Genomic DNA, 19,138 nt, shown 5'->3' with positions numbered 1-19,138 from the left:
TGTGTGTGAGAATAAAGCTACACTATACACTGATCAGGCATAACATTATGAGCACTGAGAGGTGAAATGAACAACACTGATTATCTCCTCATCATGGCATCTGTTAGTGGGTGGGATATATTAGGCAGCAAGTGAACATTTTGTCCTCAAAGTTGATGTGTTAGAAGCAGGAAAAAAAGTGTAAGGATTTGAACGAGCCAAATTATGATGGCTAGACGACTGGATCAGAGCATCTCCAAACTGCAGATCTTGTGGGGTGTTCCCGGTCTGCAGTGGTCAGTATCTATCAAAAGTGGTCCAAGGAAGGAACAGTGGTGAACCGGCGAAAGGCTCATGGGCGGCATACAGGATGTCTGAGTGCTGTAAGATTTACAGTTTCCCTTCACTCTAACTAAGAGGCTCAGACCTGTTCTAGCATGATGATGCTTCTGTGCACAAAGCGAGGACATGGATTGAGTAAAAAACTTGTGTCCTATACAAGAACCTTGACCACATTCTTATGAAACACCTTTGAGTTGAGCTTTTGAGGCCTCCTCAACCATCATGAGCACAAATCCCAACAGCCACGCTCCGAAATGTAGTGGAAATCCTTTCTCAGAAGAGTGGAGGTTATTATAACAGCAAAGAAAAACTAAATCTGGAATATGATTCAGATTCAACAAGCACATACAGCCAGGTGTCTACAAACCTATAGCCATGTGTGAATGAATATGAAGTTTGTGGTCAGCTTGCCGTGTCTTAGATGATCTTGATGTCCAGCGTTCTCTGTTTACAGTAAAATTCTGGGCTTCATGAAGAGTAAAGACTTGCCCATCACAGAGGCGGTGTTCAACTCTCTGCTGACTGGACACAGCCGAGCAGGGTGAGTCGTCTTCTGTGAGCAGCAGCTGTATGTTTATATATTTCTATATGTCTATAATGTAAACACATGTCTTTTTTCTTCACAGAGACATGGAGAGTGCGGAAAACATCCTGTCTGTGATGAAAGGGGCGGGGATTGAGCCAGGCCCAGACTCTTACCTCGCTTTACTCGTGGCTTATGCTGAAGTGGGAAACATGAGCAAAATCAAAGAGGTGAGGAATTTAGGGTCATTTGGGATTAGAATTAAGAAAAGGATATTGACTCAAAATTAAACACTAGTATTACCATTTATTTATTTTCAAGTTTAATACGAATTTGATTATTTGCGTAGGAAGGCACCAGGAAAGGCACTTAAAGAAATCAAATGATTTAGATTTGAAATCTCAGTCACAATTCTGTGTGGTTTTATTAAATTCCTATATGTGAGTCTAGCAGACTCTAGGAACTGAACTGTGCACCTTGGAGCAGATGTAATGGCTTATTTCCTGAACAAAATAAAAGTCTTGTTCAGTAGAGACATGGAGAAATTTGTTAGAACTCTTTTGAAGCAATGGTTCATTCCTCCTGTAAAGTGATGAAGTTAAAAGAAATCAAATGTCTCATATATACTTGCTAGCATGTGACAAATCAAAGTGTGGAAAGAGATCATTTATTGCTTATTTTACTTTGAAAGGAATATTTTGTTGGTATCTTTTCATAAATATTTGGATTATAGCGTAACGCTTCAATCTTGTAATCAGTCATTGAGCTTGTCTCACTGGAAAAAAGTAGTGAATCTACTACAGTAAACAAAGCACAATTTTTAGGATTCTTTTTTGATTTCTTTTTTTAAAAGTTATTAACATTTTGCAAGTTTATAAGATAAATATATGACCTCAACTGTAGGTAATATTCTGTGCATAATTTTAAACATCTGCTTTGGACAAATTCATTTAGCATTGTGGTGGTGTTGCTCCTTTTTTTCTTTCTTTCTGCATACACTCTGTGCTGTCTGTCTGTCTGTCTGTCTGTCTGTCTGTCTGTCTGTCTGTCTGTGTCTGTGTGTGTGTGTGTGCGCGCGCATGTGAGCCTGTGTGTGTGTTTGTCTGTCTGCCTGTGTGTGTGAGCCTGTGTGTGTGTGCACACATGTGTTTTGCACTCTTTAATTGTGTCTAATTGCATTCTTGAATCTTGCCCAGACTATGGACACAGCGCAGAGTAAAGATGTCAGTCTGATGGACAGAGACCTGATGCAGGTGGTGTTCAGTCTGGCTAAAGCTGGCCATCAGCAGTATGTGCCTGAAATAGTGGAGTGCATGCGACATGAGAGAGGCTACGTGCCAGGTACAGACATGTTGACCTGTTGTGATTGCCTCTGACTTCTTTGTTGATTCTTTTATTTATTATTTTTCCTGCATTGAGAGATATTGTGAATAAAATGCAGGTCTATAGGACACTAAATGTTTTGAGGTGCAGTTTGTAAGTGTATTGTATGTGTGTGTGTGTGTGCGTCCATAGATGCAATGAACCTGTGTTTGAGTCTGATCACCCAGGGCTTTGAGGACACGGCATTTACTGTGCTGAAAACCTTCCCCGGTCTACAGACAGAGTTACAGGATGGTGAAACTCTAAACATGGGCAACTTCTTCCTCCGTCACTGTGTGAACATGAATAAGGTGAAGATCTAAACATAATAGTAGACATTCTACATTCACTAGCTTCTGCCAACATGATTTAAAGTCTGAAATCTGCCACTTAAAGCCCGTTATACAGCCGCTGGTACTAGGGTCCACTAGTTAAATTTTTCCACCAGCGTTCCAAGAGATCTTATATTTCCTAGAACTGCACTGGGATGTGTCACTGTGTATCACTCTCTCTCTTCTGTGCAAACCATGTCAAATTCCACTTCCTAGTTCAAAACCGTTACTAAAATACTCTTGGTGACATCATCAGTGGACAAAACATACTTTTTTCAGAAATATTATTTTTAGCTTAAAATATAAAAGCTCGTCAGGTGAATATGAACAGGAAGAAGGGTTGCCAGTTTTACCTGAAATACCCTTAACAGAAATGTAGAAATGAATATGAGCTATAAAGTGAGTCTGGCTTCTTCAGGATCTATTTGTACTAGTGGAGCACACAGAAAAATACAGAACGATGGATGGATGGATAATTTACTTAATATTAAATTTAATTTATGCATTCAGTTATAAAAATGAACATCTTATAAAATTGCAATCATTTCTGACAAATATGTGATGTGAAGCTGATTACATTAGTGAGTCTCTTCACAGATAAATATATAAGCTTGAGCCACTTGTAGGATACGATGCAAACATTTTACTCATGAATTTGTTTATATTCCATTCGAGATAAACAAGGCATCGCGTACTAAATACACTTTCACTGTATACAAGAGCCCGAATGAGCAGGAAATATGTTCATGTTCATGTTTCCCAAGTAGCCAACAAATCATTCTGCTTTCTACATGAAATGATCTGATGACTCTATTTTACCGTATAAACAGAAAAGATCAGAATAATATTTCTCTTGTCTTCAGTATTAAACGGAGCGTAGAAGCTAATAGAGTCTAATTATGAAGTGAACAGTAGCGTTAATGAAACTCCAGTCTGTAAATTTCATGCTAGTGTGGAGTATCTGCAGTGTAATGACTGACTGTTTTGGTCACTTCAGTCTGCACCTCATTGTGTGAAGCCTTTTGAAAATATATTCATATGTCAGTGAGATTATTTGGTGTGTGATTCTGTTACAGTCTCCTGAAAAGCTGGTGGCTTACTGCATGCAGCTAAAGGATTCCAACCTGCACTCATCTCCACTGCAGTTCACACTGTACTGTGCTCTGGAGTCCAAGAACCTAGGTGTGTGTGTGTGTGTGCATGCGCGCATATGTGTTTGTGTGCATGTGTGTGTTGCGCACACACACATGTATATATGCTTTTGTGTGTGCATGTATGCATGTTATGTATGTTTGTCATGTGTTCATGTATGTGTATATGCTTTAGTGTGTGTGTGCATATGTATATGCTTTTGTGTGTGTTAATATATGTGTATATTCTCTTTTTTGTGTTTGTGTACATATACGTGCGTGTGTCTGCCTAATATTTAGCTTTCCTGTGCAGTCCTGGTCTCATTCTAGGTGTCAGAACTCCCCCAAACAATAATCACTTCTCTTCCACACAGCTATGGCAGTGGAGATAATGAAGAAGATGAAGGAAAAAGGACTTCCCATCAGGCCTCATTACTTCTGGCCACTTTTAACCAAGCATCAGAAAGACAAAAACGCAGCAGGTGAGTAGATTATCTTCTTTATAGCTGCTGCACCGTTTGCAAAACACGGACGTGACGAGTTTCAAAAACGTCAGAAGTGTTCATATGAAACAGACAGCTTGAAAGAAAATGTGCTGAATCTTTCTGCCAGTGTGATGAATAGATGGAGGATGGAATACAAGGTAATATGGTCAATAAAAATAAATAAATAGTTTGTCGGTCAGAAGAGTAGGGTTTTTTTTTTAAATACATGGAGAATGAAGGTCATTGGGCCATTAAGTAAAGGCAAACACTCATTTTCTTGTAGCAGCCCTCAAGAAAGATGTAGTTTCTCTAAACACCATCCTGTGTGTGTGTGAGAGAGGGAGAGAGAAAGATGCAGTTCCATGGTAAAGCTCATATGATGGAATGCAGAGTGACTGGGTCTCATGTAAATGTGAGCGCTCTGAGGGAATTCACTTTGGATTACGTGCGCCGCTGTGCACGGCCATGAAATATTAAGCACCACGTCACTTTACGTCCACAGGTGTCACTAGCGGGCAGGCGCCGAATAAACCCTCCTCCCCTAACAAAAAAAAAAAAAAGCACGAATGAGAGAGAGAAAACAGGAGGAAAAAGTTTGCATTTTGATGAGGTGTGGATTTGGGCAGACGGCTTTGCGGAAGCATATGCTAGTGCTGTCTCGGCAGCCGCAAGCCAGCAGCGCTTGTCAGTGTGGATCAGCGGAGGCGGTGCATTGCCTGTGACACGGTGTGAGAAACGCGCACCGGCCTTCCTCTTCACCCGCAGACAGCTTTTAGCTCCCCGCGTTAGAAACCTGCGTCGCCTGTCAGACAGACGGAAACATGAACCGTCTACCTCCTTTTGTCATCTGCCTGTTCTGTCTATCTCTACCTTCTACATTCGTTTATATGCATATTTTATATCCTGCCCTGTTCAGCTCCTGAGCCTGATGAGAAGCAGTCGTAGCCCATCAGCACTGATTTCAGCTGATGTTTCCCTCAGATACTGAGGAAGTGATAGTTTCAAGGACAAAAAAAGTGCATGATCTGCAGCACTGATCTGTCACTTTTATGCTGCGTTCACACATACCGTGATTTTTATCACATACAATCAAGTCACCAGTAAGCATTTCTACTACTGGTTGCCATAGTAATAATGTTTATCAGTTGGTGGAGCAACTAGCATTCAAAGTCAATTTTCTTGGTGCTTAAATAAAATATCCAGGAGGGAGATTTTGGTGTTTTTGTATAAAATTCAGCCGTATATATATATATATATATATGCATCGTATCATAGTAGATGATGAAGGATGCAGTGTTTGCTCTTTGTCATGGATCATGTCGCTCTACTGTCTTTACTCCCACCAACTGGTGAACCAGTTTGACTTCATATTTGCATAAAGTTCAACTTTTCTCAACTTTGTCCCACCGCTGGACATGCCCACATCTAATCTCCGACTCTTGCCATCATTCATGATGTGACAAAGCTGTCGTTCAACATGAATGATCTCTGGTTGCTGTGAATCACTGTATGTGTGAAATGTAGCATTACATCTGTTATGTCCTTCAATCTTCAGATCATTTTAATAATACTATAATTCCTTTATAGTATTATAATGTACTAAAGCACTGTATACTATACTTTAGTAGTACTGTATACTATATTGTATTGTATATACTATACTAGAATAGTACTGTATAGTATATTAAAACACTTCTGCACCATTTGCTTTAGGTATGGATAATCGCTAATGTTATCAGCAAGCATATTGACGAGCATTGTGTTAGATCTGCTAGACTGACCGTGGAATCTACGTTTTCTTTCTCCATGTTTAACCTATTTATGTAATCTAAGTAGGATGTTCCTTTTCATGCCTTGTTGCTCAGTACATTTTAGAAGATTTTGTTGATGGGGATATTTAACTCTCCAGCTCGGAGAGTCTTTTAAGTCAACCCGATGTATTTAACAGCTACATTTTATATCTGAACTCTGCTTTTTCTATATTCTTTAGTGGAGAAGCCTCTTTACTATCTTGGTCACATCCTCCATTTGCAGTTGGGTCATGAAACCTGACAAACAGAAACCCGCAAGTCATCAGAGAATTTGCTGAACTTCTAATGCTGTAAAAGCCCACTTGCACTCTCTCCTGAGATCCAAAAGGAAAAAAAAGAAAGAAATCTGCTTATTTGGGCAGCTTGGCTATACTGCTGCTTTTCCTTCTTCCAGCCCCATTCACATGTTCCTGTTCACTTTGAAGGTCTTTGAGCCCAGTTTATGGATAAGAAATGGAGTTATGGATTATTAATAAGGAAAGCAGGTGTTCTCCTTTCACAAACCAGGAATGAATTGATGGCAGGCTCTCAGGTTCCATTGAGGAAGAAATGTCTGATCGACTCTTGGCTTTTTCTTGAAAGTGGAGAAGCAGCATGCTGTGAAGGAGCATGAATGGGGCGAGTCAAATGGAGGGATGGATATCCCAGTTCATTTATGTTTACCAGATGTGGGGTTTAATGGCAGATAAAAGCACCTCTTATATTTTATTCAGCTGTGCAGCGAGAGAGAGAGTGCGAGTGAGGTGCAGCCAGGTGAATGCGTCTCCCGAGGGCGTTGGGATACAGAGCACCGAAGTCCTGGATGGAGAACGTAAACAGCGGAAATCGCTAGTTCATGTGCTTCGTGCACTTATAACCCTTCTTGTGGTCGTATCTGCATGCTCGCTTATCACACACAGAAACACTCATGCATGGTTTGTGCTCTTCCATATGTATGAGGCCCTGCTTGAGCCTGGAGCACAAGGCACTGCTGGAGATCTGGGTGAAGGACTACTGAACACAGAATGCTGCCTGATTAAAATTCTGATTAATATTAAACATGTTTTGTTTTGTTGTTGTTTTTTTCACGCCAGAGTTTACGACCTTGGTAGCAATGGTAGCATGAAGCAGTCTTTCTTATTAAAGAGCTCACTGTTTGATGAGCAGGATGATCAAAAATTTATTTCCTCCCATTAAAAGTCTGTTCTTTCTGATCTTCTGTATAGAGAGCACTAATTCATGGCTGCTGTATTGCTCTGATTTTGTTCAGGTACTCTGGAGGTGCTGAAGGCCATGCAAGAGCTGAACGTTCATCTTGATGTTGACACGTACTCCACCTACGTACTTCCTACTTTCTCCTCAGTGGACAGTGCCCGTGCTGCTCTTAAGGTAATGACTTGTGTGGATGGAAGGATAGAGATACATGGATGGACAGACAGACACACGCATATATGGATGGATTGAGTTAGATATGTGGATGGATGGAGGTAGAGTTAGATATAGGGACGGATGGAGGTAGAGTTAGATATGGGGATGGATGGATACAAATGTGTGGATAGATAGAGTTAGATAGAAATAGATATATGAATTTATGGGTATAGATGGATGTGGATAGATGGACATTTTAGGGTTATACTCAAATACCGTAGCATGACAGTATAATAATGATAGTACAGACTTGTTTGAGAATTATATGTGGTTTGCTTTATTATTATTATTATTTACTTTATGATGGTGTCAGTACTTTATCCACTCTCTTCCTGCACTGAGCGACAGTTAGCTAATAAGATGCTGAAATTTCTTTCGTACCTTTCTCATGATGTTAAGGGAAACATATTCAAACAATAGCTTTTTGTAGCAAAAGGAAACAAAAGCTGAAACTCATATTCATCTTTTAATCTCGAACCCAAATGTCTTGTGTATAGCTTAAAAGAAAAATAATTGGCCTTGTTGTTCCAATACTTTTGGAGGCAGCTGGGTATTTTGAGCTCTCATAACTGTGTGTGTGTGTACAGGAAAGTACACCTTCCTTCATTCCAGTCTATGGTTTCATTTATCATGGCCTAAACAATGGTGGTTCTATGAACAATTAACTGCAGGTAACAACAAAAAAAAAGATTTTATGTAGTCAAAAAAAGGATAAGTACATCGTATGATTCAGTAACACCTAAAGTAGAACCACCTTAACCTGAGGTTATGTTGGTAGTTATTTATTTATTAAAGATTTTTTTTTTAAATAACTCTTATTATTTTTTAGCAGTATGAAAGCCACAATTGTTATGCAGGCCCTGATAAATAAAAAACCTTGTATTTAAGGAGGGTTTACTTTTGCATGCATTCCCATATGTTGCTGTATCTGGTGCAGGACGCTGGCTGTGCAGTCGACACTGATGACTTTATTGCAGCAGAAGTGCGAACAGTGGCTGCGAGTGGGAAACTCTCAGAACTCTACTCTCTGTGTGAGTATTCACGACTTACAGACTTGCACTTTCTCTCTCTCTCTCTCTCTCTCTCTCACTCTCGCTCACTTATACAGACACGTTAACGTCTGAGGTCAGTTCTAGGTCTCTGGCTTGACTGAGATCTTGCCATACACTGTGAACACAGCATGTCCCCAAACACTCGCCAGGATCTAGCTGACATTTTGCCTGCAGGCTAATTGTATGACACAGAGAGACACAAACGGTACACATGGTTTTGTCCCAACCCTCAGGCATTCATCAGGCCTGTTAAGTGATTAGTAAATGAGTGCAAGAAACTAGGGAGTGACGAGCCTTAACTTGGATGAAGAAAAAGGAGAATGAATGTTGTTCAATTATTTATATTCTCTTCTCTCATCACATATTTTAGACTTTTTCTGTTTTGTAGTAAAGAGATGTGTGTGACCTTACAGGGAAATATATCCAGCTCAGAGGTACCGTTATGTGACCGCATGCACTGTACTCACCCTGTGCTTTTAACCCTCACATAGTTAATGTTTTTTTTTTATGATAGGGTGATGAGATGCTACGAGTTAAAATCCAAAATGTCATACTTTTTATCCACGGACGATTACATTTCATCTTGTAAAGATCTTGGAAACGAGTTAGTTGCTTTTATCACTTTTTCACACTGGACACATTTTTTATCAGTCTGAATCCGCTCGTCATTGGTTTCAGACTCACTGGATTTTATTAGACTAGATCAGGGGTGTCCAATCTTATCCAGAAAGGGCCGGTGTGGGTGCAGGCTTTCATTCCAACTAGGCAGAAGCTACACCTGATTCCAACTGGCTAATCAACTGATCTTGGCTTTCAGTGGACTCGGGTGTGGCTTCTGCTCAGTTGGAATGAAAACCTGCACCCACACCGGCCCTTTGCGGATAAGATTGAACACCCCTGGACTAGATAGAGATAAAATAGTAACTTAAATTTAAACTTTATATACACACACACACATATATACATATATATATATATATATATATATATATATATATATATATATATATATATATATATATATATATATATATATATATATATATATATATATATATAGTATGTATGTATGTATATGTATAGATAGATCGATAGATAGATCGATAGATAGATAGATATACTCTGAGCTGGATATATTTCCCTGTAAGGTCACACACATCTCTGTACTACAAAACAGAAAAAGTCTAAAATCTCATACATGCGCACACACACACCTTGTAGAGGAAGTCTCAGGTTCGGTACTGCGTTTTTCATGCAAACCCATGCTCTGTTTCAGTACTTAACAACCAGTGTGAAAGCCCTCTTAAATTATAGCAGCTATAAACACCAGCCACTTTTCGTTTAATCTCATGAAGTTAATAAGACAAGAGAAGCTGTGAAGCGTTCTGTCGTGGCCTGAAAACTTCACTGCTGACTGTGACACTAATGTCTTTCCATAAATACTAAGAATCTATAAAACAGTTACACAGTTTATCAATCCATATATGCTTGACATCTGCCATACGAGTCCCTGTTATTTTAGTAACAATTCAGAGCTGCTGTTACAGAAAATTAATCAAAACCATTTAACCAGACCGAACTGAGATTTCGACAGCACTGTGATATGACCTCATTATAAACCTACATGTAGTAGACTCTAAACCTCATGGATGATTCTTGACCGGTGTCTTTTTCCTGTCTCTGCAGTGTCTTCACCCTCTTTCCCAGCCATTTCCCTGAATTTGTTCAGAGCAAGCCTGATCGTTGGCTTTAGGGGGTAAGTGCAAGAGCGTGTGCATTTGTGTTGCAGCCCAAGGCCAGACACCTACTAACACTTCTTTCACTTCATGCATATGGATGATACCTCTGGTCATTCTGTAATGGCTCAAAGATGTAAATGCAGTGTGCAGAGAAATGTAGTCTTACAACACTAGTGTGGATATAGAAGCGTACACACACACACACACACACACCCATCCATCCATCCATCCATCACTTTGTTTGAATTTATCTCTGCATATCAACTTATTATCTTTCTTATGGGTTTATAGGCTGTGTGTGTGTGGTGTTATAGTGTGTGTGTGTGTGTGTTGGGGTAATGGTCAAGTAGGATGAAAATAGTGGGGTCACTCAGCCAATGCATTACATTATTTTTGTAATCCTGTGTTATATATGTGGCAGATGTGTAGTCCTGTTAAATTGAAGCTGATCAAATATCTTTATACAAATATAATATATTTTGGCGTTTTCATAGACTATTATTAACACTTGCCATCTTTCCTTTAATTAAAATTAAAATGTATACAAATCATATCTTTTGTGCTTTTTGGTTATACACGCAGCTGAGTACATGACTGCGTTTATGAGCGTGCTGTTATTCCTAACATCTGTGATCCTGTGCTGCCTCCTACAGGTCAAAAGATGTGACGAGCATGGCCAAGGTACACATTCATCCCAATCCAAATCATTATTCCATTGGTCTGCAGTTATTCACCCACACAAAGCTCTTCCTGATCCATCACATCTGATACAGTTAATGAGCTCCCTGTCGAGTTTATGTTCCCTGTCGGACATGTTAGTGTAGAGTTCACGGTGTTTAATAATGCAGGGTTTTATTACACTGAAAAAAGCTTGTGAATTTATTTAATTCAATTGCATACATTTGTTCCACTTGATTGAAATATGTAACTTTAACACAGTTAGTTTTTGTTCATCTTATGACCCACATGAATAAAAGCAAATGCAGAGATATTATTGATATTGAGGTTCGAACCAGTGACCTTGGGTATACAAGCTCCATCACTTCCTACTGCGCTATTCTGTTTTAGTGCATTACGCCTATAAATCCTGCAATTTAATACTATTTTTGGGTTTCATACTATTAGGGTTTTGGGGATTTATGCTATTAGGGTTACATGCTGTATGGTTTAGAGACAGTGTCACTGAGGAAGGGACAGGAGTCAGAGCTGGAGGTAGCAGAGCTGGATTAGGAACGAGTACATCAGAGGGGCAGCTCATGTTGGATGTTTGGGGGACAAAGTTAGGGAGGCCAGATTAAGATGGTTTGGACATGTTCAGAGGAGGGAGAGTGAGTATATCGGTAGGAGAATGTTGGACATGGAGCTGCCAGGCAGGAGGCAAAGAAGAGGTATATGGATGGAATAAATGAGGATATGAAGCTAGTGGGTGTAAGTGTTGAGGATGCAGAAGATAGGGATAGGTGGAGAGGGATGAGTCGCTGTGGTGACCCCTGAAGGGAAAAGCCGAAAGAAGAAGAAGATGATTAGTTTTGGTCTAACCCTAGTTTTGGTGAATTAATCACGTTCACTGTAGTAATTAAAAACTTTTAAAATGAAGTTTAGTTTAAGCAATAAAATCACTTTTGTTGAGAATTGTAATATTTTTATGCAAACTACGAGCATTACATATCTAAAAAATATAAGCAATATTTTTTTCTTAAATGTGACTGATCACATACTATTTTTTTGGCTTATAAATAACTGTGTTGAATGATTATTTCTTTTTTCAGATCACAGAGCTGCTTTATACAGATAGCCGCTTTGGACAGACTGAGGCAGACCGAGCAGGTATACCACTTTTTCTCTATTTCTCTCACACACACACAAACACACCTGTCATATGCTTATCAATAGTCAATAATAGTTCATAATATCAATATCAATAATAGTTCATAATATTTGAAGGTGGAAAAAATCTGCAATGTATGTCAGTCTTAAGCTTTTTGACACCCTGAGATCTGCTGAAACACATTTCCTAATATTTTGGTCATTTATCTGTCAATTGTTTGAAAGTCTTAAAAGAGTGCACTTCTTCTGCAGAAGTATATCAATTCAGATCTGCTTAGCTTGCAAGACTGACCAGGCATTAGGTTTTACCTTATTAGTATTAAGCATGTTTACTGAACATGAAGCGTATATTCAGACTAATTGACGACAAGCTTTAAACAATATTATGGACAAATTTTAGGTAACGGGAAATTGTGCTCGTGAAAAGAATACAGTTTCTGGGGGTAAATAAAAACAAATCTGAAACTTGTATGAAAAAATTGTATGCCGTCTGTTCATTCTTCTGCTGTTTGTGATAAGAACACGTGTTATTCTGCTATTGCTAATATGAATCTTGTCTATAACTGTAAACAATTACACACATTAATATTCCTAAATGAAGAAATAATCATTTGAATGCCTATTAATAGATACAGTCAAGTATTTCTGTTTGTGGATCCAGACTCGTTGATTGAGCTGTATGTGTGTGTGTGTGTGTGTGTGTGTGCATACACACTGGAGAGGGAATCTGTAACTTGAGGCATATTTATGGATTCTGACAGCCTCGCTTTGTGTTAAGTGTGTGCACTTGATGCAGTCTGAACCGTGTGTGTACTCTCATGTAAGTGTGTGTGTGTGTGAGAAAAGGCTGCTGACTTTATGCTGAGTAAACTGTGTGTGTTTGGGTGGGCCTCAGTAATAGTGTGTGAGCAGGTGGGAAAGCTTGAGATGGTCTCTCTGTCTCATCTCACACCCTGTGTGTGTGTGTGTGTGTGTGTGTGTGTGAGAGAGAGAGAGAGAGAGAGAGAAAGTGAGTGTGTGCATGCACATGACTGTCAGCTGCCCAACACACATTATCACATGCTTCACTTGAGATTGTAGCAAATCTTCCTCCATCACCGATACACACCAACACACACTCGAGCCTGGAATTTGACTGTATCAATGAAATCATAAAGGTTAATGAAATTTTCTATCCCAACCCAGAAAACACGGCCTACTTTCTTTTTAACATCTTCGACGGCATGACCGAGACTGAGGTGCAGGCCAAAGAGGAGATGTTGAGAGAATACCTCAATCAGCTCAGCAGTATGGTGCGTGTCCATAGTCTCTACCATTGAGTTGCCACCTCCTTTTTATCTTCATGTACTAATGAAAGTGTTTTGCCTGCATATCGTCTTTTCAGAACATCGTCATTCATGTGAACATCTACAGAGGAATCAGGAACATCCTAAACTCCTACCATGTGCCAGAGCTAATAAAGGTACAGCTTACAAGGTCAAAGCAGAAATGTAATCACTTTTAAGTTATTAGCCCATCGGCTCAAACGTGTACATGTTGGTCTTTTTCTACAGGATGTTCTTGTTCTTGTGGATAAACAAACGAGAGATGAAGATGGCTCTGAGTCTAAGGTAAGCTGAAATGCCTGATCAGAGTTATTTTGTTGCCCCAAGTCTGATATAAAATGAGTGGGGACACTGAGTTTTAGTTGGAACAAAAAGTAACTGTTTTTGTTTTTTTGAATATATAGCCCCTAGCAGGCTAGGTAAAAACAGAACTATTTATAAAAAGCAACAAATTCGTAAAACCCTGAGTGTCATTACACACCACTGTGGAGTGTGACCTGAGAAAGGAACTCAATGCTGAACATGGGCACAAGAAAACAGGCAGAAAAGTCCATTTTCTGGCCTCTGGTAGGAAGAGTTATGGTGTGAATAGACTAAGTGCATTTTTCACACAAATGTGGAGCTCTACCTGAGCCTAGTGCTCTGTAGTTGACTTCATATGGATCAGATCATGTGTGAAAGCTGTCTGTTTCTGCTGTGGTGTGCTTTAACGTCATTGGTGTTTATTTACCGTTGCTGTGAAATTCATGTTATGATCTGCAGAAGAGACAGAATATCATCTTGATATATAAACCACATCAATAATAACCACTCAATCAGCCCAGAATGAATCCTGATTATGGGCTTGGAATTTGTATAAAGTATAAATGAGTTGTAATGATTTTCACTCAAGGTTCTTGAAGGAAAGCTAGACGCTCAGGGGAGAAGGCTGGAGGAGCTGAAATCTAAGGGGAAGCCGGTTGGAAATGCGTTCAGGCAGCTTATTGCTGCAATGTGTGCTGAAGAGGTGAGAGGAATATTTTATTTATTTATTTATTTATTTATTTATTTATTTTGCTTATGCTGCCCAGGTTTCTCATTTCTCCATCCGTCTTTGTCTCTGACTCTGTTTGGTAAAATGTTTATTTTTCTCCTCAGAACCTGCCCCGTGCTCTGGAGCTGAAAGCTCAGTATGAGAATGAAATGACTGCCAGTTGCTATGCCCTGCTCATCAACCTGTGCTGTCGTCACGACAACCCAGAGGAAGCGCTTAACCTGAAGAGAGAGCTGTGAGTTTAACGCGGACCTACACACACACACACACACACACACACACACAACACGTGCACAAATTACCATTGTGTTACTTAATCTTCCAGGCAATGAGTCTTATATGTAGTTCAGTGTAACAAGCTGAGAATAGATAGGTTTCATTAAATCCCATGTCCTCTATTTCCACTGGTGTTTCAGACCCCAATCAACACTTGCGTCAGATGTAATGAAATTGATTTTATCCCAAATAAAAGTAAATGTTTTGTTTCATATATTTGTGCTTTCACTTCTGTCTAGAGCTCGTAAGGACTCCGCGGTCATGTTGGATGCCAACAAGTACATGAGCTTGGTCAAGGTGCTCTCCAAACATGGCAGGGTTGAAGGTTAGTCCATCCTATGGTATACAGTCTGCTTCAGAAGTATTGGCACCTTTGGTAAAGATGAAGAAAACTTTTTTTTTTCTTTTTGAAAAAGTCTTTTTAGTACACACACACACAATATGAGGGAAAGGGAAAAAATAAGAAAATAATTTGGACATTTAAAAACAAATATTGGCATGCATAATAATTCTTTTGAAATAAATATGTAACTAAAGGATGCTTTTAAAAAAAAAAAAGTATTACTTATTTGTGTGTGTTTTGTTTTGGAAACCCCTCATTGGAGGACTACTATGACTTTATTGCTAGTTATATATCATCTCAGGGGAGGACCTATTTTAACAATCGTCAATCAACTATCCAACAAAATGGGAATAGACAAGTGAAGGCAAACCTAAAAGTAAAACAATAAGGGAAGAGAATATAAGCAAAATTAATAATAAGGTATATTTTAATTTACTATATGTTACTTTACATGAATCTAAGCGATCCATGAGCTTATGATCCATGACTTTCCCGTTCACTGGAGTATAAATGAGAGAAAAATTTTCCTTAGTCATTCATCAATTTGGAGTAAATTAGAGAAATGAAATGAGACAAGAGTGTGCTGACCTTCTTAAATTAGACATTGACGCGACTAAAAATCGGCTACATGCCTGAAAACGTCTATATCCATAATCAGGATGATGATTAAGAATTTCAAACAAACTGAGCTGTCATGAAGCTTTCTTGCACATTGAAGGACTTAACTTTCATCCAGCTATAAATACAAGCACCAGGACTTCAGTAGAAGCTACTAGAACTTTCACTGTAACAGTTTTATTGTCAGATGCTTGACATTCAACACACAAGGTGAGTTTGGAGAGAAAAGAACAGTTAAAAATCGAATCCCTACTGTTAAGTGGAGGAACTGTGACGATTTGGAGCAGTTTTTCCCCAAAAGCTCTGGAAACCTTGTTACTGTACACTGTATCATGGACTCCATGATGTACCTGAAGATTTAAATGAACTCTTTGGCTTACAATTTGGTTACAAATTTGGATCTTCCAGCAGGACAGAGATCCTGAAGATGCTTTGAGATCTGCACCAAAATGATTCACTGACCACTAAAGCAAACTTTTGGCATGACCATCTCAGTCCCCTGAGCTACAACATTAAAAACAGAGCGGGCTAAATAGGAGAGATGATCTATGGCCTATAACATATCACACAAAGCCTACAAGTGTTGAAGTCTGGCAGTCCTTTGCATTTGCACATTCTGGATTTTACACCAAAGTATGAGCACTATCAATGACCCAGTGATGACCAATGACCCAAGAGGATCTGGAGATTTAAGAGCTATGTGTTCTTCTTTAAAGCACCTTGTCCAAGTTTAAAGTCATATGTGTCATGCTGCCACCTTAAGCTCTCATCTAAGGATAAACTCAACTTTCTTAAGACTTCGTCAGTGAAATAATTTATAGCTTTGTGATTTGCTGTAGAGGAGAAATACAAAAAAATTATATTAATTAAAGGAGACACAGTTGAAGGATACTTTTCATACTGGAGGCTAGATTTTGCACGGAATTGTACATAACATGAAATCATTCTCTTGGTTTGTTTAATGAATTGCTTTATTGGCTGAAATTCTCAATCTCTACGCTTTATTGCGAACGGTTGTGAAGCATCAGGCATCCGTCCCTCAGGACGGCCATGTTAATCAGCCATTATCTGAATTCTATGGTGGATTTCTTCGTGCCCATATATGACACAATTACAATAAAAGTGTTTCCTCTTTGCTTTTGTGCATGCAGTGATGGTGAAAATATATCCTCGCACTTCCTTTTCACCATGTGTGTCACTCTGGGCCCCCCTTACAGACTCCAGCTGTCATAGAGCGGTGGAAAATTACAGGACTGGCGCCACTTTAACGGAATTACGGAAATCCGTCCTGATACTAATGGCATATCATGCTGGGGGGAGGGGGGTATAGGGAGCGGAGGGGGACACTGGGGGGTTATGGGGGAAGGAATTGAGCATTACACACACATTCGCAAATTTACATGTGAATTCGGGCGAAGGCGGGTAATGAGGGACGAACAAGCGTGTTGTGTGTGTGCCTGCATTGGCGAGTGTCTGTCAGCATGAGCAAGCGGCCATTAGCCCGCCAGTGTACAACAGACAGGCTTGTCTCCCAAATTAACACACCTCAATGCTCTGGTACAGCAACCAGCCCTGCTTGAAGATCATGACTCATTGTACCAGTGCATAGTGTCCTGTTTTTCTCCATCCAGCACCCGCTTCATCTCTGCCTTCTGCACTTGTTCTTCACCTCCCTCCATGCTTCGGAGTCTTTATGGAGTGAGAATGTTGGTGTGTGGAAAATATTTTTCCCCATGTTACCCTGAGATCCATTTGCATCCCAGCTGATCAGTAGGTGTGTCCACTCTGAAGAAGGCTAAACTTTCTCCGCGTTGAGCTGTGCTTCTGCTCTCCAGGTCTCATGCTTGTGCATCTGGAATTCAGAGACCTTGAGGTTCAGTTTGAAGGAGTGGATTGTGGATAAACAGCTTGCCTGCAGTAAGACTGGAAGTGTGGATTTTGTTATGATACAAGAGCAATGTGGGGATGTTGAATTCCTGAGCTATTAGGAATGTTTATGTACATAAGTCTAGTTGATATCAGACGCCTTGTTTCGTTGCATGCACATAAAACAGATATTCCTCCAATTCAATCCAGAAAAAATGAGCTATTCTACTGTTCTACTTTTCTACTTTTCAGTTATATTATATAAAATCAACAGAGATGCATTCACTTCAGCTAATTTATGAAAATCATCTGCTCCAATGGCATAACTGAGGAAACTCTGTGTGGGGGAAGGGGCATTAGTGTGCCTGAAAACTGGTTTTCATAATGATGCCATCATATACAGATGTTTTGGTGATTTGAACAGACTGTTGCTGCTGGCTGCTCCTTCATTGCTTCCATGACCCGTCCGGCCCAAGCTCAGAATTAGAACGATGGTCTGAAGGGATCTCAGCGAGCAGTGTGTATCTGATGAGCCTCTTAAACCTTTATTATGTGAATTTATATCCAGCTGTTAACTGACGTCATGTCTCTGGATCGGATCAGACCCAATCGACCGCTGGGTTCCTTATACAACACCACTTCTCTCCTGAGTGGTCTTGAGTGAGTGGAATGTAATCTTTACTAAAGCACGGTCCTAAACGCAGCATGTTACCTCCATCTCCTGCCACTGGTTCTCTTTCCTAGCTCAAAAGAATCTTCTTTTGCCCCATAATTTTCCCCCTCGACAGCTGAGAGAACGGGCACAGGGATTTGCATAACAGAAATAAAATTAAGCGACGTTGAAGAGATGCACAAGAGTGTGTGTGTGTGTGTGTGTATGTATTTGTGTGTTGGGCGCTCAGGACAGTGATGTTCTGTTGAGATTTCCAATTTAATTCAGCCTGCAATCTAAGCAAACCTGTTTTGAATATAGATTGTTATAGAGTATAGATTATGCAAAACTCACTTTCCTGTAGCACTTCAGTTTCAATTCTTCCAATCACTAGAGGCATTTTCTAGCATGTCATAAGGTCCTTTCACATGACGTAGATTTTACAATTTTTATGCCTTCAAAATCTGCCACTTCCTGAACAGAATCTGGTGAGAAAATGGCCAGCGTCTGGCTGGTGAATGCAAGAAAACCTCCAAGTTTTACAGGCCTTGTACAGGATAGGATGGCACATCTGTTGATGCCTCCTTTCATGTGCCCTCGCTGCTCCAATCTGATGGCAACACATGTCCGTTATCTTGCGCCAACAGTAAACGAAATGCAACCGGCGAATTTCCTTCAACTTTGTGACAGGATGCGTAAGGTAAAAACTGGTGCGCGTGGGAATTTTGCAGAGCGTGTACTTTGAAAGCTGCCTGACAGACTTGGACATAAAAGAAGCTCTGGAAAAGGTATTTTCAAAAAAATAAAGGGCTGCTGTACTATCTCTCTTCTCTGCTATCCAGCTTTGGATGATTAGTATCGTCTGTGCAAACAGGCCCTATCGGTATCAACCCATTAGCGAGCCTCTAAACAGTGCGTAAACACATCTTAATTATCTGGCTTGGTGACAAAGCAGATGTTGAGGTGGAAAGAGGGGTTTGTGGAGCTGGTGAGCGGCAGACCCTTGCCCTCTGCCAGATGGGAGCATCTCCCACTA

The 19,138-nt window shown here is 39.9% G+C and overlaps 1 protein-coding gene across 1 annotated transcript in view; it reads left to right on the top strand.

The window, feature by feature from the left end:
* Window positions 1-19,138, top strand: part of lrpprc (leucine-rich pentatricopeptide repeat containing) — a 48,538-nt gene that overhangs the window by 3,637 nt on the left and 25,763 nt on the right. The window contains exons 6-22 of the mRNA XM_058385707.1: window positions 776-862; window positions 948-1,074; window positions 2,041-2,185; window positions 2,360-2,517; window positions 3,615-3,720; window positions 4,043-4,150; window positions 7,214-7,332; window positions 8,309-8,402; window positions 10,110-10,179; window positions 10,816-10,843; window positions 11,932-11,989; window positions 13,175-13,281; window positions 13,374-13,451; window positions 13,543-13,599; window positions 14,207-14,320; window positions 14,452-14,582; window positions 14,863-14,948. Coding sequence (XP_058241690.1) covers window positions 776-862; window positions 948-1,074; window positions 2,041-2,185; window positions 2,360-2,517; window positions 3,615-3,720; window positions 4,043-4,150; window positions 7,214-7,332; window positions 8,309-8,402; window positions 10,110-10,179; window positions 10,816-10,843; window positions 11,932-11,989; window positions 13,175-13,281; window positions 13,374-13,451; window positions 13,543-13,599; window positions 14,207-14,320; window positions 14,452-14,582; window positions 14,863-14,948 — 1,673 coding nt within the window. The remainder of the gene's footprint in view (window positions 1-775; window positions 863-947; window positions 1,075-2,040; window positions 2,186-2,359; window positions 2,518-3,614; window positions 3,721-4,042; window positions 4,151-7,213; window positions 7,333-8,308; window positions 8,403-10,109; window positions 10,180-10,815; window positions 10,844-11,931; window positions 11,990-13,174; window positions 13,282-13,373; window positions 13,452-13,542; window positions 13,600-14,206; window positions 14,321-14,451; window positions 14,583-14,862; window positions 14,949-19,138) is intronic.

The sequence above is a fragment of the Hemibagrus wyckioides genome, linkage group LG03 (assembly GCF_019097595.1).
Source record: "Hemibagrus wyckioides isolate EC202008001 linkage group LG03, SWU_Hwy_1.0, whole genome shotgun sequence".
Classification (NCBI taxonomy): domain Eukaryota; kingdom Metazoa; phylum Chordata; class Actinopteri; order Siluriformes; family Bagridae; genus Hemibagrus; species Hemibagrus wyckioides.
This window is presented reverse-complemented; position numbering and strand designations above follow the sequence as displayed.